Genomic DNA, 19025 nt, shown 5'->3' on the forward strand with positions numbered 1-19025 from the left:
AAGAAATTTAGAAAAGGTTCTACATTTACTGTGAAGTCTACCTGAGTTGTTATTTTTTAATCATAACGTCCATAGTTGGACAGGTTTTAATTAATCATGATATGTTCCAGAATATGTTTCTAAGAAACACTTCTTTTAGAGAAGCTGAGTATTTACAATTTGATATGGGCCTACTATGATACCCTCCAACACAAAATTGAACAAATAAATCCCACTGCAAAATAATTAACATCAAATGTATTCAGTGGTTACTACTTGGATGGAATGCTGTAATAAAATTTTTTTGCAAGACTTATGATAGACTTGGAAAAAGCAAAACGTATTGGTTATTTCCACCATTCATCAACTCTGTCCCTGTTTGAAATTCACTTAGTGGCTTGGAAACTGCTCTTGCCACCTAAGGATTCCAGTTTTAATACCTATTTTGAAAAGGAAGGAACTTCATACACAAATATAAAAACAGCACTGGGTGAACCTAAAGGCTTACTGAAATGGGTCATAATGTAAGAATACAAACAGTATATTTGAATGACTTACATTGTTTCTGCTATTTTATATTTTCTGTGCTATAGTGAAATAATGGTTATGATGTAACAAGGGGAGCACAGGAAATTTCCAGTATCATCTGATAAGTAACTGTCAGATTCGTTGTTTTCAAATAAAAGACATTAGATGCCTCAGTGTTTTCATCAACTATTTCAAGGCAGTGAGCTCCTCTAACTCATCCTTGCACATAGCGTGTGTTCAATAAATGTTTCTTTAGTGAGAGTGCTAATTAAGAGATTACAGCAATTTTGAAAATAAATTCAAATCAAGGATATGTTCACATTATTGACTTTCACTAAATGAATTTTCTTCCCGTGGATGGGGGGTGGGGTGGTGTCCCAGTACACCACCCTGTCAACTATTATTATCAGCAAGCTCTTCTTTAGTTGTATTATATCTGCCTCATCAGTCTACCAGGCTTGGTGTTCATTAGACTATAACTCATTATGGCAGGGACCATTTCTAATTTATCATTAACAAATGCCCAGCAATGTCTGGAATTTAACAAGCATTTGTTGAATGCATGCATAGATCTCTCTGTAAAACACATTTTATGGTTTAGTGCTTTGGAAAAACTGGCAACCTACAACTTGAATCCATAGAATCCCTGAAGTCCTGAATAAAACTAAAAGATAAAAAAATGTATTTTGTCATCTTAGATTCCAAAGCTTAGAGGTTTAGATACTCAAATTATTAATAGGATGAATGAAAACAAATGGAATCCTAATACTCGTTTGGTTTCCAAAATGAGTTGGTGCCCCAATCCACCTCCAAAAACAAACAACTCAAAAGAAAACTTTAAAATTGCATTTAAATTATTATTCTCACCTAAGAATGTGTTTGATATATACTCTGACACTTGATTTCCAGACCGACTCATTTCAGAGAGATGGGTGAGCTCCCGATTAAGCATCCTTTTAAACTGAAAAACAGAAAAACAAAATGAAGTAACATAAGAGGAAAATGTAATTGAGGTAACATGAGCATACTGTAAGCTAGAGAAAACATGCCCAAGAATTTTTAAATTGTCCTGACAGTTTAGATCAGTGAAATCCAATAGAACTTTCTATAATGTTGGAAAGTTCTAGAATCTGAGCTGTCCATTAGTGTTGCCACTAGTCACATGTGGCTCTCAAGCTCTTGAAATATGGCTAGTGAAAACGAGCTGAATTTTGAATTTTATTTCATTTTAATTTAAATTTAAATAGCCACATGCAGCACAGATTTAGATACTCAAGGACATTAATTAAGGGGGAAAAAAGGAATAAAAAATTAAGGTGCATTATTAGTATTTAGAGAAGGAAAAATCCTAATTTATTGGCACACATATGTGCTGCCACATAATAGAACACGATTTATCAATTAATTTGTCATTTGCAGAAACTAATATGTATACTGGTTAGAGGTTGAAATGTTGTCTTTTACCCCAAAGCAAAGATGAATAGATTTGAGTATTCTTTCAGAACTATAGAGAAGTAAAATATTTGAACAGATACTATATACTCTTTCCTTTTAAAGTTTTTCCACGTAGAAGGTATAAGATTTTTTGATTCTCAGCATCTGTGGGATTTACCAAGCCATTTCTCTAAAGCCATATAAATACAAAATAGATCAATTTTCAACACTCAACTTCCTTACTTCACAATTTATTTTACTGATGCCATGGTGCCTATTTTATCCTAAGAAACAATGGAATTGGGGCGCCTGGGTGGCTCAATCATTAAGCGTCTGCCTTCGGCTCAGGTCATGATCCCAGGGTCCTGAGATAGGCTCCCTGCTCAGCAGGAAGCCTGCTTCTCCCTCTCCCACTCCCCCTGCTTGTGTTCCCTCTCTCACTGTCTCTCTCTGTCAAAAAATAAATAAAATCTTAAAAAAAAAATGGAATTAACTTATAATCATCACATGGCATTACCCAAATCCAAGATTCTCCAGGACTTTATGCTTTTCCATCTATCAGCTGTTTGTTACTATGTTTTCTTTTGATTCCCAAAATAGCCCAGATGGCCTTTTAACTTAAGTATGCTTTAATATTTCTCTTAATATACAGAAACAATAATTTTTCTATTACATAGATTACTATTAGATACTTGATCAAAAAGGTCAAACACATTTTACTCTAATGTTCAGTAGCCTTTAGAATTTGATATTTCACCATAAATTCTCATTTGAGTCTGGGGAAAAGAGAGTAGTGAATTTACCATTTAGTAATGTTTGAAATGTAATTCTAACTCAGTATTTAGTTTATTAGAATTTTCAGAAAAAATCTTGCTTCTCTGGATAATTCATACCAAGGTGTCCTCATTCAAGATGATTTGGCAAATCACTTCTAAAGGCAATCTTATTGACCATTTAGATTAGGTACAGGAATTTATCACAAAAGTACTGAGGGAGATCAATAAAAACATTTCAACAAATTGCTGGGTGTGAGAAATGTGTATTAGCATTCTCTTGTAGCCAAAACTGAAGAACTGGCCATAACCAGTATTAATTTTTCTGGTTGTTAATTTATAGGTCTAGGGAGTTTATTCTTGAACTCAGGAACATAAAGTTCATTTTTTTTGGTTCATGTATTTTTTTCAATTAACTTTTCTCTGATTATAAAGTGCACACATGATAGAGAAAATCTAAAAAGCTATATAGAAAAATTAGAAATCGTGTATATCCCCATTGTTCAGAGATAACCACAGATAATTACCTATATTTCCATCTATGTCTTTTTTCCCAACATTTACTTGTACGTATTTTAAATTGGCATCATGCAGTATACAAAACATAGGCTGCTGCTTGTTTCCACTCAGCATTATACATTATGATCTGCTGTGAAAAATCTGGGCCTCCTAAGAATATTCATGAAGACATTTGTAATAGTATTCAAAACATTTTCTGTCCATTTTTCATAAAGTTATATTGAGTTAAGTTATAAGCTATTAACTAATTAAATGAGCTAATAGAAAGTATCTTGTTTTCTGCCTGGCACATAGCAGGTGCTTAACACTGAGTTCCTTCTATCTCCCAGTTCCCTGGGCCTTTTATAGTGATAGCTGATTTTTATCATTGCAGGACAAACAGATGGAAGATCTGACTAGTTATGCCCACAAAAAAATACATATATAAACATCTAGCTCCCCTACCCATTCTAAAAAGTAATTTAGGATATTATTCACATAGGAGATGATAACCATGCTTCAAAAATATAACAAAAAATACAATGAGCAAAGCCCAAAGGTAAGTAAATCCTTGCTTAACAAATGAAGTTTACTCTTGGAAAAATCTATTCTTTAGGCAAAACAAAATCAAAAGAGACTCTGCTAAACATTTAAAACATATACTGAGTGAATATCTCTTTGACCTGTAAATGTGCTATGAATTACAAGTTGCCAGTAAGAACAGCCTGCTCATGACAAAGTGTGTTTTGGGGAGGGGTGGGCATGCTAGGCAGGGCTTTCAGCCACTCCTAGCCCTTCTTCAGTCTATACAGCAGCTGCTGTCCACCTGCCCTCCATGCATTTCTCTCCATGTAACTAAAAAATGATGTAAGCTAGGGGGTAGGGGAGGGTGCAACTGGAAAAGTTAGATAGGGACCCAGTTTTTCCATAAAACTACCTTCTAAATTGGAAGCAACCTAGTATGAGGAATATGTTGCCATATGCTCAGCAGAAAAAATTACATGGTACCTGCAGATACGCAACACAAATTACTGGATTCTCTGGAATAATATAAATAATGAATTGTAATTTTCCTGGCAGTTCGTTTATATAATCCCTCGAAATAGCCAGTCAATAGAGATAACTAAGGCAAAAAAAGCCAGTGCAAGGAAATCTATTCTACAGACTGATAAATTACAGGTTGCATATGCACTGACTGTTTCTGCGCATATACATCTATTCCCAGGCTATGCTTATGCTGTTCAAAACCCAGAAGTGTGGGGCAGAGAAACCCTTCAGCGCACACCTATACCCCTGCCAAGGTTAAGGTTTGTCAGGTGCTCTAAGGAAGGCAACATTTCCTCTTAACATGATTAGAAGAGACAGTATTTTCAGCAGTCCTCTTTCTTCCCAAGGGAAAGGCTGTGGGAGATTTCTTAAAGACAATTTTCAGAGTCAATTAAGTTATAACATAAGAGCATTTTCTAAAAGGAGTTAAAATTGCTTCCCTTTTTTGCTGTTGATATAAAACTTTCAGGGAAACTAAATTAATAACCACAAAGATTACCATCAGGGCTTTCTCAACTTGTCTTACAGTACGATTTTGGAGTATAGAGCTGGCTGTACTAAAGAACAAGACATGAAACAATTCAACAATCATTTTAAAATGTAAGTGGAATTTCTCTCATTTAAGATGACTACATACCATTTATTAGGATAACTACAAAAAATTATCCTGAGAGGAAAATGATTAGAAAAGGTAATAAAATGTGTTTTTCCTAGAACATTGCTACAGTCCTCAATTTATAGATAATTTAGATATTTTAAAAAGTGACCTCTAAATATTTTCTGTTGATGAGTTATTCTGATTGCTTTTGGTCTAAACAGTATGAAATAATAGATGGAATTACTGTTCCAACAATGAAAAAAAGAGGAAGATTTAAGTGAGTGCTTTCAAATCCTTTGTTCTCATCATGCATCAGAATGTCTGCATGCAGCATGTAAAGCATAAAGAAAAGTGAAAATGCAGTTGAAATAAATTCTGTATTTTGCTTTTTAAACTCCCATTTTCCAATTTATGTTCTACATTTAAGACTGTTGAGGAAGCAAAATTTAATAATAAAATAAAGTTAGAGTATTCTTAAATACAATCCCTGTACGCCAATGTCCTGGGTACATTTTATATTCTCCTAGTATATAATTAAGAAGGTGGTAAAGGTCAAACATTAAGAAAATCCTTACCCTGCCCCACCCCTGACCCCAGCCAATATTCTGCTAAAAATCATTTGAATATGCTGCATTGTGATATATTACAAGTTTGGTAGATATCAGCATTAAAAGCTAAAATAAATACTGCATTGGCTGTATAAAAATAAATCTGTCAAAATGCAAAACACTAAATATATTTATATTTGTCCTTCTTAGGTGTTTTTAGCAGTATACTATTAAGACATAAACAAGGCTGGCCAGCAACAATTTTCCTCAAAAATAAAAGCTCTACAATTCCTTATTTAGATTCTTGGAAGTATTATTCATAATCATAATACAAATATGAAGCCCTTCAAAAACATATAAAAAGTGAGCGGTCTAAAAGCTAAGAGATGAATTCTAGGGAGATTATGGGATTTTCCTTTATTACTTACTATACTTTTCTGTACTAAAAAAAAATTTTTAAGCAAAAAATGGCTAACAAAATTCAAATAATGGAAGTCTGTATATTTCAAAAACAATTAAAAAGATTTGGGCCATCCATTAACTTAAAACAAAGTGGGGAATCATGACTCCTTGGACAACTAAAACTGAAATAAGTTTTCTTAGAATGTGAGAAAATCTCACAGCAAAGAGGGTATTTTCCTCTACAAAGAAAATGAAAAATATTTCAGTCTGCGAGCCCTTAAAGTAATGGGAAAGGATTCTTAAAAATTATGTTTTTGAATGGCTCAAATGTTCAAGAATAGATTTCAAGTTCTGAAGTGATGCTTCATTTAGGACTGAAGAAGGTTTCTCTACCTCCTGTTTCTGTTACGGAGATCAGATTGCCAGGCTAGCATTACCAGGAGGCATGCAAGAGGCTTGCCAAGCGGAACAGAATCTTAGTAAATTCAGTGAATTACTTCATTTCCTGGGATTAACAAAAGTAGCAGTATCAGATGAACTTACATATTTCTTTCAGTTTTACAAATAGATAATCAGGTTTTCATTTTAATAATATATCACTTAGTCAAGTAATGTCAATTTTTAATGTCATCTAGAGCTTTATATCCAAAGATGAAAAAAAATACCCATCAGGTTAAAGTGATATAGATTTTTAGAGTCACAAATTAATTTTCATAAACTTTAAAAGGTGCTACATATGAACTGGAACCCATACATCAGTGCAAGTAATTGGGCCCAATAATTTATTTCCAATGATTTTGTTTGATTACCTTGATATTAAAAAGCACAACTCAAATCTATACCCTATGACAAAAAGAACCACTGCACATTAAAAAGCTATTTTAACAATGCAAACTACAACTAATAAAAGTTATAAATTTTCTCCTTATCTTGACCACTAAAAACACATATTTCCTCTGCAGTTCACATCTAAGGAAAAAATAAAAGACTGCTTACAAAGGTTGACTCCATTGTAATTTATTAAAACTATCAGTTATGTAATCAGAACAATTAGGAGCTAAATAAATCTTACCTTAATGTAGCCCCAAGACACTGACAGTAAATAGTTTGCTTCAGGCATTTTTGATTGATTATATAAAGAGACCCCAAAAGCTTGATACTTTTAACAATATCCGCAAGCCAGAGTGTGGGTTTTTAAAGATTTTTGGTAATTAAGTATACACAAGAAAGCCTTGCATTAGATCCCATCTAGCCGTCTTTCCATTGAACACATGCCATTTGTAAAACTCCAGAATGGAACAGAATTCTACAACTATTCTGAATAAAGAAAATTCATGTGATAAAGAAATATCTAACGACCTAAGGGTCTGCATCTTTTTCTTTCTGAGCTCCAGGGCTTAATGAATAATGTATGTCAAGATGCTTAGCTGCAAGAAAGACTAGTTCTGTCAAAAGCTACCAAATAAGGAACTGCAGGGAAGCCAGGAAGAGTGACAAGAAACCCCTCCCATAAAAGCCCAACTATGCACCAATCACACTCCATCACTGGGTCTAGCAGGGTGGGAAGGGGGGGGTGTGGACTCAGAGCAGCCTGTGTCGTGATTGGCTGGCGGGGGCGAACCTCTGGGGAGGAGGTTTTCCTCCTCACCTCTGGTAAACGCCATTTAATAATGGTATCCCTACAGCTGAGGCTGCCGAGTAAAAAGATGAATGGGGTTTCCCGCTCGCAGATGATGAAAAACGACCACAAAACTCTTCAAAATTCACAGTTCATTCTTAAATAAGGATTGCCAGTCTTTTTGGAGTCCTTCCTATGAGTTTTATTATTCTCTGACTTCTCTTCCTTCAAAATAAAAGCTGCTTTGAAAAGGGCCATTAGGCATTTTAACTGCCTCCCTCTCTCCAGTCCAAAGCAAGGAGCTTCCCTGGTGACACAGATATAGCCAAAGGTTTCCCTCTGCCTAACATAAAAGCATAGTGTGATTATAAAATACAATCAACATCCAGAATTGACAAATGGGAAGGATACATTTCCTCACCTGTGTGTGTGACTGTTCTCAGCTCTTTTTGTTTCTATTGTTACATGTAGCTGAGCTCCACAACCTTAAAAATCTAAGGGTGGGTACGATTTATAATAATTTTGATTGCTAAAGCACTGTGTATGGTTAAAGAATGCAGAGTTCTGAGTACAGATTTTAAAATCTGTATTTTGACCAAAAGAGAACATTTTTATGATTGCACATGAAGTTAAGAAAGGTATTAACAGTGGCTCTTGGAGGAATATAGCATTAAGCTCGAGTAATCAGGCCTTTTGAAGGAGAGTTAAATAAGAAATCTAAATTTCTTAAAGAAAAACAATCTTTTCTTTTTGGTTTGGGGCCATGTCATTCTTTAACTTGTATACTCAAGACTTGTGGATAAAAAAATGAGGGAAGTCTAGCTTTTACTCTATTTTAACATAAAATTCTGTCCCTTTCTTCCTCATCTCCATCTCAAAGCATTTAACTGCTTTGTGCTTCTGTGCCTTGCTAATATTGTTACTTTTCAGTTTTACTGCTTTTGCTCTGTTTTAGATAGTACACACATCAGAAACATCCATATAATACTCTTCCTCTTTGAATCTGTAATGGTCCTTTGCTTGCAAAGTCTTCAGGGGCAGTTCACACCTATTGTGTTAATTTCCTAAATTCCTCTTAATCCCTTACAAAAGAAAAAACTAACCCCCAAAAAGGCCACTAAAACTTCCTCCAGAAGAATACAAAAAGGTCCTCCTCTTTCCTAGTCTTTCATTCTCCTTTACTGCTCACAAGTGTTCAACAATGTACTCTCTCCACTCTCCTTCAATTGCAGCATCCTCAACTGCTCTGCCTTTCTCCCCACTTCTCTGACCATGCCTTCTTTGCCTTCTTCTATTCATCCTCTAACTTGGGATACCCACAAGACTCTGTCCTGGGTCACACTCTTTTATGACTACTTCTAACATGAACTGCAGCACCGTATTTCCAAATGACTAAGGTTCCCTCCCATCGAATGCCCTGCCACTCATCACAGACTTTTTCAAAATCGATGGATCCATTTATCTATTTAAAGTAGTTCTTACTATAACTACTCCCATTTCAGTCAGTGGGCTGATATTTCTCCCACTATCACAGACTGAAATCTGTGACTCCTTGTTACCATTCAATAGGCATTTCATGTGAGTCAGCCACCATTAGATGTTTAATATAAATCATCTAACTGGATCCTTGAATAACCCTAATGTATTCCCCATCTATATCACCTTCCCTCCTTCACCAACTTTATTATCATGTTTTGTCTTTTATAAAATGCTTTTTCATTTACTGTTCCTTCTCATCCCCACTCCCATCATCTAAATCCAAGGGCTAAACGCCTGTGAGAAATGGGAAGCATCTTCAATATCAAATCCTCTAATCTCATCTCCACATGAGAGAGAGAGAGAAAGTGATTTTCCCAAGTTCACCCAGGTCCCACGTACAGAGGCTTGAGTTCAAATCCTTTGGTGCATATTCTTTAACAAATAATCTCACCTTTTAGTGTTCTGGTTTCCTCATCTGTAAAATTGGGTTATTATGGTAGCTAGTCTCCAAAGATGCCTACTAATGAGCCATCCAGCCCTAACTGAATCTGAGCTGGCTTGTACAACCAACAAGTAGTGCTGTCACAAGAAATGGAGGCTGTCAGAAGAAGTCTTGAAGCTTTCACCTTGCTTGCCTTGAAGGCACTATTAGGATTCCGGAGCCACCCTGTTAGTAAGTCTGACTATTCTAAGATTGCCATGCTATGAGAAAGCCCAGGCTAACATCACAGAGAGGCTGCCAAGAGAGTGGGGGTAAGGAGAGAGAGAGACAGGAAGAGCAGATGTATGGCTGGACAATCTCTAGCTATGCCAGCCATCCTAGCCCAGAGCCAAGACCTGACAGTGAAGAGGCCATCTTAGTCATCCCAACAGGGGAGCCTTTAGATGACTCCAGCCCCAGCTGCCAAATGACTGAAGCCACATGTGGGACTTGAAGTGAGAATGTCTAAGCAAGCCCAGTTAGCCCATGAAACAATTAAAAAAATAGCAAGTTGACATTTTAAGTCACTAAGTTTGAAGTGATTTGTTTAATAGCAATAAATAACTAGAACAGTTATTATGAGGATTAAATGAGATGATATATGCAAAGCACTTAAAACATCTGGTACATAGTGACAAATAGGTATTAGGTGATGATGATGATGATGATGATGATAACAATGATGTGGATTATGATAACTATTCCATTATGGTGACCAGATTTTTTAACTACCAGGCTTATCCTGTGTGTGTGAGTGTGTGTAAGTTATCATGTTTTCTTTTAACTGCATCACATCATTATGCATCTTAGACCCAAAACACAATACTTGCTTCTTAGCTCATCTTCTTTGGCTTTTCTCCTTCTAATCCCATTCTTATCTCTGCTGCCAGGCCAAGTTTTCTCAAATCCAGCCTCAGCCTGCCACTCCAAAGCTATTACCTAACAACTCGGCATCACCTGCCTCATCACATCCATATTCCTCTGTGAGCCCCAGACTGACAACCTCTGACCCTAATCCCCAACTCCAAGCCCATCTCCAGCTGCTCTTTACACTCACGCTCCGTTACTGAAAGGCTAGTATTCCACCCAGCTCTATGATTTAGCCAACAGTCCTATTTCTATTTTTACTTTCACTGAATTCACTGTCTAGAATACCCTCTTTCTTCTACTCCTTCTCCTTCAAGCTGGTTTTTCAGAAAAAGTCAGATTTAAATCATTCAAAATACATCTCAAGACCAAATTATCTCAGCCCCTCTCCAAGCTTTATTTTGCATTCACTCCTTTATTTAATAAATACTGATTAAGCTCCTACTGTGTGCCAGGCTCTGTCCTGGATAATGAGGACATAGCAGTGAACAAAGGGAAGGTTTTTCACCTGTGACTTACATTCAACAACTGAATCAGCAAAAATATACTATGTCATGTGGTGAAAAATTCAATGCGGGAAAAAGAAAGGATAAGGAGGCTATGGCATGTTAGCGATGGAGGTTCCTGTAGTATAAAATGGTCAGGGAGAGCCTCTTTGATGAGCTGACATATGCTCAGAGATCTGGAGAAAGAGAGGGAGCAAGTCACGTGACTATCCAGGGCAGTGGAAAAAGGGGAGTCAAGTGAGGGGAACACCAACACCAAAAGCCCTGCGAGGGGAGCATGCTTGGTGTGCTTCCAAAGAACAAGGTGTGTCATACAGTGTCATTTACATCCAAATGATGCTTTCTATCCAGCCATCAATTTTATTCTTCGACTAACTCCAAACTAAGTTCCTTCTTTCTTAACAAATATTTTTTTTTTTTGTAGATTTTTTTTTTTTTTTTTTTTTTATATGACAGAGAGAGACACAGCGAGAGGGAACACAAGCAGGGGGAGTGGAGGAGGGAGAAGCAGGCTTCCTGCCGAGCAGGGAGCCCGATGCGGGACTCCATCCCAGGACCCCAGGATCATGACCTAAGCCGAAGGCAGACGCTTAACCATCTGAGCCACCCAGGCGCCCCTATAACAAATATTTTTATCCTGATTTAAAAATTCCTACTTTTCTAACATACGCACTTCACTAAATACATCCATACATACTAAATAATCCCTATATAGACACTTTAAAAACCCCATATAGTGGCTTATCAGTAACATAAAGGAAAAATAAAAGTAATTACACACTGCAAAATATAAATGCGTGTACACAGGAACACTAAAAAGAAAAAATAGTCAAAAGCTGAGATCTTACTATCACTTACTGTGTGACCTTGACAAAGTTATCTAAACTTTCTCACTTTACTTCATCTTCAGTTTACTCATCTGGAAAATAAGAATAATAATAGCATCTACCTTACAAGTTGTTGTAAGAAAAAGCTGGTACATACATGTAAAGCACTTAGAACAGTAAGTGCTTTGCAAGTGTTTGCTCTGCTTCCTCTGATATGGAGAATTACGATGAAATGTGACAGCAACAGGGAAATGAATACACGAGTACTGTATTAGAAAGACAATCTTTTTCCAAAATGGTGAATGACTCTTGAAAGGTCTCAGATGTAACAAAGAACAATTCTCCTTTAGTATACACTGCGGTTACATTACTGAAAAAATAAGTGTGGATTAAAATCATGTAAAACATATTTTGTTTTTATATATAAAAAGTAGTTGTGTTCTAGGCTCAGATAATTGTGACTATTTCACCTGCTTGAATGGTTTATTGGGACACAGAACAATTCCTCCTTGCTGAAGGACTATCCCATGTATTCCAGGACACCTAGCCCCCTTGGCTTCTGTCCATGAAATGCCAGCAGGACTCCCCAGTCAGTGCACCCTGAAATTGCCTAAATGTTCACCAGTGTTAAGAATCACTGTTCCAGTTACTTCAACTGCCTTGAACTCTGCCTCCTCAACCAGGGTAGAGGATCCTTTGGGCAAAAAAGATACCTAATTCTTTATCTTTTCCAAAATAATTAATGGACCACAGGCACAAAAGATTCAACTGTAAACCCCTAATCTGCTGTAGTAGAGGAGATAACAGTAATGATATTAGTAGTAGCAATAATTACAGTAACATCAAGTAAAATGTACTAAAGACAGTTTCCATATTTCTAGTTAATAAGAAATCTTTTTTTTAAGATTTTATTTATTTATTTATTTATTTATTTGAGAGCGAGTGAGGACAAGCAGGGGAGGGGCAGAGGGAGAAGCAGACTCCCCACTGAAGAGGGAGCCCATTGCAGGGGCTTGGTCCCAGGACCCCGGGATCATGACCTGGGCTGAAGGCAGACAGTTAACTGACTGAGCCACCCAGGCACCCCTGAAATCTTTCTAAGCTCTGAGCTAAATTAAGATTCATTTCATTTTCCTCATTATCAGAGACCAACTAGAAGCTCCTTCCCTTTGCTACAGTAGTAGCAGATGGCAGAAAGAATCTGGACAACCCAGAGGAGAAATCTGGATGGGGCCAGAGAAATATAATTCTTAGAATTAGACTTAGCTTCTGACAATTTTAAAGGGGAAACCGGAATCTGTTAAAGCATTTGTTAAGACCTACTATGCACCAAGAGCTTTATATACCTTAATGCTAACCTTTGCAACATGCTGGTAAGATAGCTATTATCCCCACTTTAAGGTGAAAAGACAGATAGATACTCTTAAAAATTAGATAACCTGCCCAGTATATGACAAGGGCTGACAGCCAGGCCAGGTCTCTTTTAGTCTTTGCTCTTTATAGTGTTATGAGTCGGTCATCATATAATTAGGTGTTTGCAAATTCCTTGATAAACTGTATGAATTTAGGAGTGGACTCATTTATCCTCAATCTTTTTTTGAGCCCCAATGTGGGGCTCAAACTCATGATCCTGAGATCAAGAGCTGCATGCTCTTCCAACCAAGCCAACCAGGCATCTCACTTTATCCTTAATCTTTGTGCTGATTTTACAATGTCCTGAATTAAGGAACCACTGATCCTATTCCTCTGGTCAGATCTCTGGACAGCATGGTTCCTACTAACTAGTGAAGTCAGGAAGCTTGTGCCCAAAGACAGGCAGCCTCCTCTGATAAGGAGAGCTCCTGACATGTGGAACAGTGACACTTAGATGTGGGTGTGTTCCATGAACGTGACACAGATGCTCTTACACACAGCTAGAAGCCATATTTCCTGACTGGTAGTCTGCTGTGTTCAAACACCCAAATATGTGCATGTACTCAAATTAAAAAAATATATATATATAATTTCCTTCAGCATTTAGTTCTCTTTTTCTGTCTTCTCCTAAAAATACTCCTCAAAATCTTTAGATACCACTCCTCTTTATTCTTCACTTTCTCAGTTCTTAAATGAGACACCAAACAATCAAACTTTATGGAGTGTCTTAGGATATTTCAGGATACTTAAAATTCTGCTGATGGAGTTGAGGTTTTGATATATTAACCACTGCTGGAATTAGGGACTTTGCAACAGATGTTAAGACAGGTTAAGATATATTTTTGATTAGGGAAAAAGAAAAACAGACAAACTAAACTATGAGGAAACTGAGTCTCAGAAGTCAAAGTATCTTATCCAAGGTCACAAAGCCAAGTTGCAGAGCCGGGATTTAAACCACACTGTCCAGCTACAGAGTACTCTAAATTGCCAAAAAATATTTCAGGCATTAATCTGTACAGTTATCCTAGAGCCTATAAACAACATGTCTACTAACATAATAAATTCTAAGCTGTACATATTACAGTTTGAAATATTAAAGAAATATTATTTAAAGTAAGTGTATTAATGACTCTTAGATTTCTACAACCTAAGGGATCTTCCTGGCAATAGCACTGTTTTCAGTAGGACTAATACCTTTGGAAAATATTTTATTTTACAATCAATCTATATTTATTTTACATATTTCTACTTAGGATCAAAGTTCTGGGAATTGTCGTTAATCAAGAAGCTAATCTGTGTAAAGTGGGCTGCCACACATCCAATACTGTTCTGCTTAACATAAGCAAATCTAGTTACTAAATGCCCCCTGAAGAATTCTGAGGCAAGAGGAAACTTCAAATATTAAATACAATAAATACAACACACCAGTGTTTCAGAAATCACTGTGTTCCTTTGCTTTCACTACAAAAATCGTTATAGAGGCAGGCAATAATCCAGAATTAATCTATAACCTATGTTTTAAGTAACAGAATTTTAAATCTATGTTTACATTATAAAATTATACTTTCTTTGATTAATGCTAATATTACAAAAACCACCTTATAAATCCACTAAATCTGTTTGTGTTTACTGCCCTCTAGTGATGATGGATCCAAACACAATTTAAGGAACTGCTCTGTTCTAAGAGTCGTCACATTTCAGAAAACAAGAACATATCTTACAAATATTATGGAAGCTTGAGATTAAGAGGAACTACAGCTTGATTTTTAAAAACAAAATCATCATCCAAAAAGGCTAAGGACCGTTCTCCAATTAACCTGGCTTGAGAATTTTCACCAAAAAAGTTTTATTTAAGAAACACCTCTAACATTTACTAAAAAAGGAAGTTCCAATATAAGAAACTTTATTTTTGTTGAGAGGTACTCTGAGGCTGAAAGAACATCAAACTGATCCGATGATAACTGTACTTAAATTTTGCTTCTACGTTGTCTCTTTCGCGTGGCGTTCTGTAATTACTGATACAGTTTGAATCATATACACTTGGTAGAAAATTTTCTATGTCCACAACTACTGAGTAAATCCAGCTGAAATCCCTACTGCCACCACCAGCCACCATCATTATCACATCCACCAAGGATTTTTGTTTCAATGAAGAATAATTAAGGTGATGAATGGCTGCACAAATCTCACATAAATGAAGCCTCCAAACAAAAAAATCTTGTATAAATATAGACTTCCTACTTACAGGGAAAATTAGGACTCCCAATTCACTTAAACTGTTCTAAGTTAATACCAATTTTCCATGCTTATGATGGCCACGATAATCACCATAAAATATTTGCTAATATTGCTTCTGTACTTCTTGGTGTGCTTTGTGAAAATAATTTAAACAGAGAATACCTGTCTCCTAAAGCAATAATAAAAAAAGCAAATAGGCAGATTTCTGGAAATACGTATTTGATCCTTTATGTACACCACTTTTATTGTGGATCTTAAAGTAATTTTAAGTTATAAAACTTGGGCTATATTAGATATTCCTTTCAACAAATAGCACTTAAACACATGGATGTCCATTCACAAAAAAAATGAACTTCCACCTTTACTTTGCACCATATTAGTATACATCTACTCAAAATGGATCCTAGAACTAAATGTAAAACCTGAAACTATACAACTTCTGGTAGAAAATTCAGTAGAAAATATCTGTGATCGTGGGTTGGCAAAGATTTCTTAGAACACAAAAAAGCATGACACATAAAAGACAAGAATGATAAACTAGATTTCATCAAAGCTTCTCTTTGAAAGAAACTGATAAGAAAATAGAACAACCAGCCATAGACTTGTGGAAGAATATATGTGCAAAATATGTATCTGATAAAGATTTATATCTGGAATTATAAAAATTCTTACAACTTAAAAAGATCAATAAGCACATGTAAAGATGTGCAACGTCATTAGTTATTAAGAAAACAAAAATTAAAACCAAAATGTAATGCTACTACATACTAGATACGAGCAATACAAAATGCTGGCCAGGATGCAGAGTCCATGGAACCCTTGTCCACTGTTGGTAAGACTGCAAAATGGGATAGCGACTCTGGAAAACAGTTTGGCACCTTCTTATAAAGTTAACAATTATATTCACTACATGTTCCAGCAATCCCACTCCTAGTTATTTACCCAAGAGAAATGAAAAAGGTCTATATGCAAATGTTTACAGCAATTCTATTTATAACAGCTGAAGCCTGCAAATAGCCCTGATGTCAATCAACTAGCGAATGAACACAAATTGTGGTATATCCATAAAATAAAACACTAGAAAGCAATAAAAATAAATTACTAATATATGCATAGTGTTATTAGTGGATGAATCTCAAAAGCATTATGCAAAATGAAAGAAGCCATTAACAAAAGGCTTTTTATAACTGTATGATTTTATTCATATGATATTCTGGAAAAGGCAAAACTATAGGGAAATGAGATCACTGGTTGCCAGCAATTGGTAGTAGGGGGAGGGGAATGAATACAAAGGGAGCATTAGAACTCTTTTTGGGTGATGAAAATATTCTATATCCAGATTATGGTGGTAGTTATCCAACTGTATACATTTGTCAAAATGCACTCAATTAGATCTAAAAAGTGGACATCTTATCAATATGTAAATTATACCTCAAAACTTGACTTTAAAAAATGTTAGGTAGAGGCGCCTGGGTGGCTCAATTGTTTAAGCGTCTGCCTTCGGCTCAGATCATGATCCCGAAATCCTGGGATCAAGCCCCCACATCAGGCTCCCTGCTCGGCGGGGAGTTGGCTTCTCCCTCTGCCCCTCACCCCGCTCGTGCTCTCTCCCTCTCAAATAAATGAATAAAATCTTAAAAAAAAAATGTTAGGTAATGTTACCCAATTACTTTAATTCCAAATTTGCTTAACTTTGCCTAAAGAGAAATGAAACAGAAATCTCAAGCTTGGAGCACCTGGGTGGCTCAGTCGGTTAAAGACTGGACTCTTGATTTCTGCTCAGGTCCTGATCAAGGGGTCATGGGATTGAGCCCTGTGTTGGGCCCCATGTTTCTGGGCGTGGGTCCTGCTTAGGATTCTCTCTCTCCCACTCCCTCTGCCCCTCCCTCCTCGCCCCCTTTCTCTTAAAACAAAACAAAACAAAAACCAAGCGTAGTCATATACGGTAAAGTAAGTTTTACTCTAAGAGCTCCACCATTTTATCTCAGCCAAATAGGCATATGTTTGTCTATAAAGTCCGTGTTAGCTTTGAATAATGCAATATATGCTAAATTCCTAGTTATACAAAGCATTTAGGCAATATAATAACAGCTGAAGTATTCTCATAAGTACTAATATTTTACTTTTAATTCTTTGTAATGAAACATTTCCTAAAATACTTAAGATATGTTTGTGCTTTTCTTAAACAAACCAAACTGATATTAATTAACTTAATGATTTGGGTGCCTGGGTGGCTCAGATGGTTAAGCGTCTGCCTTTGGCTCAGGTCACGATCCCAGCGTCCTGGGATCGAGTTCCACATCGGGCTCCCTGCTCCTTGGGAGCCTGCTTCTCCCTCTGCCTCTCTCTCTCTCTCTCTGTCTCTCATGAATAAATAAATAAAATCTTTAAAAAAAAATTAACTTAATGATTTAACGGTGATCCTGGGCCACCTTTATTCACTCATTGATGAACAGTCAACAGATACTTACTGTGTGTTCACTCTAGGCCAAGCACTGTGTCAGCGTTGGAGCTAGAAATAGCCAAGAAAGCAGGAGGAGCTGTTCGCAGAAAACTCTAGTCCCAGCTGCTGTATTCTTTTTGAATCCTTCCATCACTTTTTTCATAGGTTTTATCTTTTTTTGAGTCCTTGGTCGATAGCCTGTTCTCCTGATAGTCAGTATAAATCTGCCTCCTTGTACTCCACATAGTGTCTCTTTCCCCCTGTCTATTATGATGGGTTTTTGTCTAAGGCAGCAGTTTTCAGAATGTGTTATAAAGAACAGCAATCTGATGTGATAATTCTCAAAGAAGACATCCAGGGTCAAACTTTTGACATAGTGCTAACCTTCTTGGAGACTGGGTACATTAGCATATTAAAGGCTTTGCCAAGGACCATAATATATAACCCTGTTTTATTTTGTTTAATCTAGTATTTTCAAACTTGTTCTACATCTAACTCTTTGCTCCCTTCCCATTTATTACCAAGTAAAATCAAACAAAAATACCAGGGTTTCAAGAAAATAAAAATAGAAAATAAAATCAATAATTCTTGTGGAAAGCAAAAGGCTTTAAACATCTGATAATGAATTGTTTTAGGATGGTTATTCGCTTCTCCACTCAACAATTATTTATTACACACAGCGGGCACAGTGATACACACAGAAGAGTTCCCTGACCATGTAAATCTTGAACTCTTGGGGCAAAAAGACACAAAATGAGGAAGAAACATACTGAGTGGAAGAAAAGGGAGTAACGTGATACCATGATCATGGACTATGCAACTAAATAGTCAGGAAAAGCTGCACTGAGAAGGTGGTATCTGACACGAGACCCAAAAGACTAGAAAGAACCAACCAGAAGATCTGGGGCAGAGCATTCCCAGCAAGGGCTGAAGAAACACAGCCAGCACGAGGGAGGACAGGTACACAGAATCAGATCAGAAGTACAGCAAGGCGAGGTCATGTGGGTCCTTGTAAGCCTTGCAGAGAGTGCGGGCTATCACTGAAAGGTTCCGAGTTCTGTGGTGTGATTTACATTTTAGAAAGTTGTCTTTGTGGAGAATGGTTTATAGAGGGGCAGAGCAGACAGAAGAGGAGAGGAAGCAGTGAGGAAGAGCTGACCTTACTTGGTGAACTGAACGCTGCAAGTGAAGAGAAGAGAAGAATCAGCCCCTAGACTTCTGGTATGATCAGCATGTGACGTGGATGGATGTTTGTGCCATTTGCTGAAATGGAGAAGACTGGGGGAGGTACAGATGTAGAGGATGTAAGTAAAGTGACAGAAGAGTTATAGGAGTCAAGTGTAAGA

At 36.6% G+C, this 19025-nt stretch overlaps 1 protein-coding gene across 8 annotated transcripts in view; it reads right to left on the reverse strand.

The window, feature by feature from the left end:
- Positions 1-19025, reverse strand: part of PDE4D (phosphodiesterase 4D) — a 1027393-nt gene that overhangs the window by 16754 nt on the left and 991614 nt on the right. For all 8 annotated transcript variants that reach the window (XM_035014471.1, XM_035014468.1, XM_035014470.1 and 5 more), the window contains one exon: positions 1375-1468. In XM_035014471.1, coding sequence (XP_034870362.1) covers positions 1375-1468 — 94 coding nt within the window. The remainder of the gene's footprint in view (positions 1-1374; positions 1469-19025) is intronic.

Source organism: Mirounga leonina, unplaced genomic scaffold (genome assembly GCF_011800145.1).
Source record: "Mirounga leonina isolate KUSES-001 unplaced genomic scaffold, KU_Mleo_1.0 Mir_168, whole genome shotgun sequence".
In the NCBI taxonomy this organism is placed as follows: Eukaryota; Metazoa; Chordata; class Mammalia; order Carnivora; family Phocidae; genus Mirounga; species Mirounga leonina.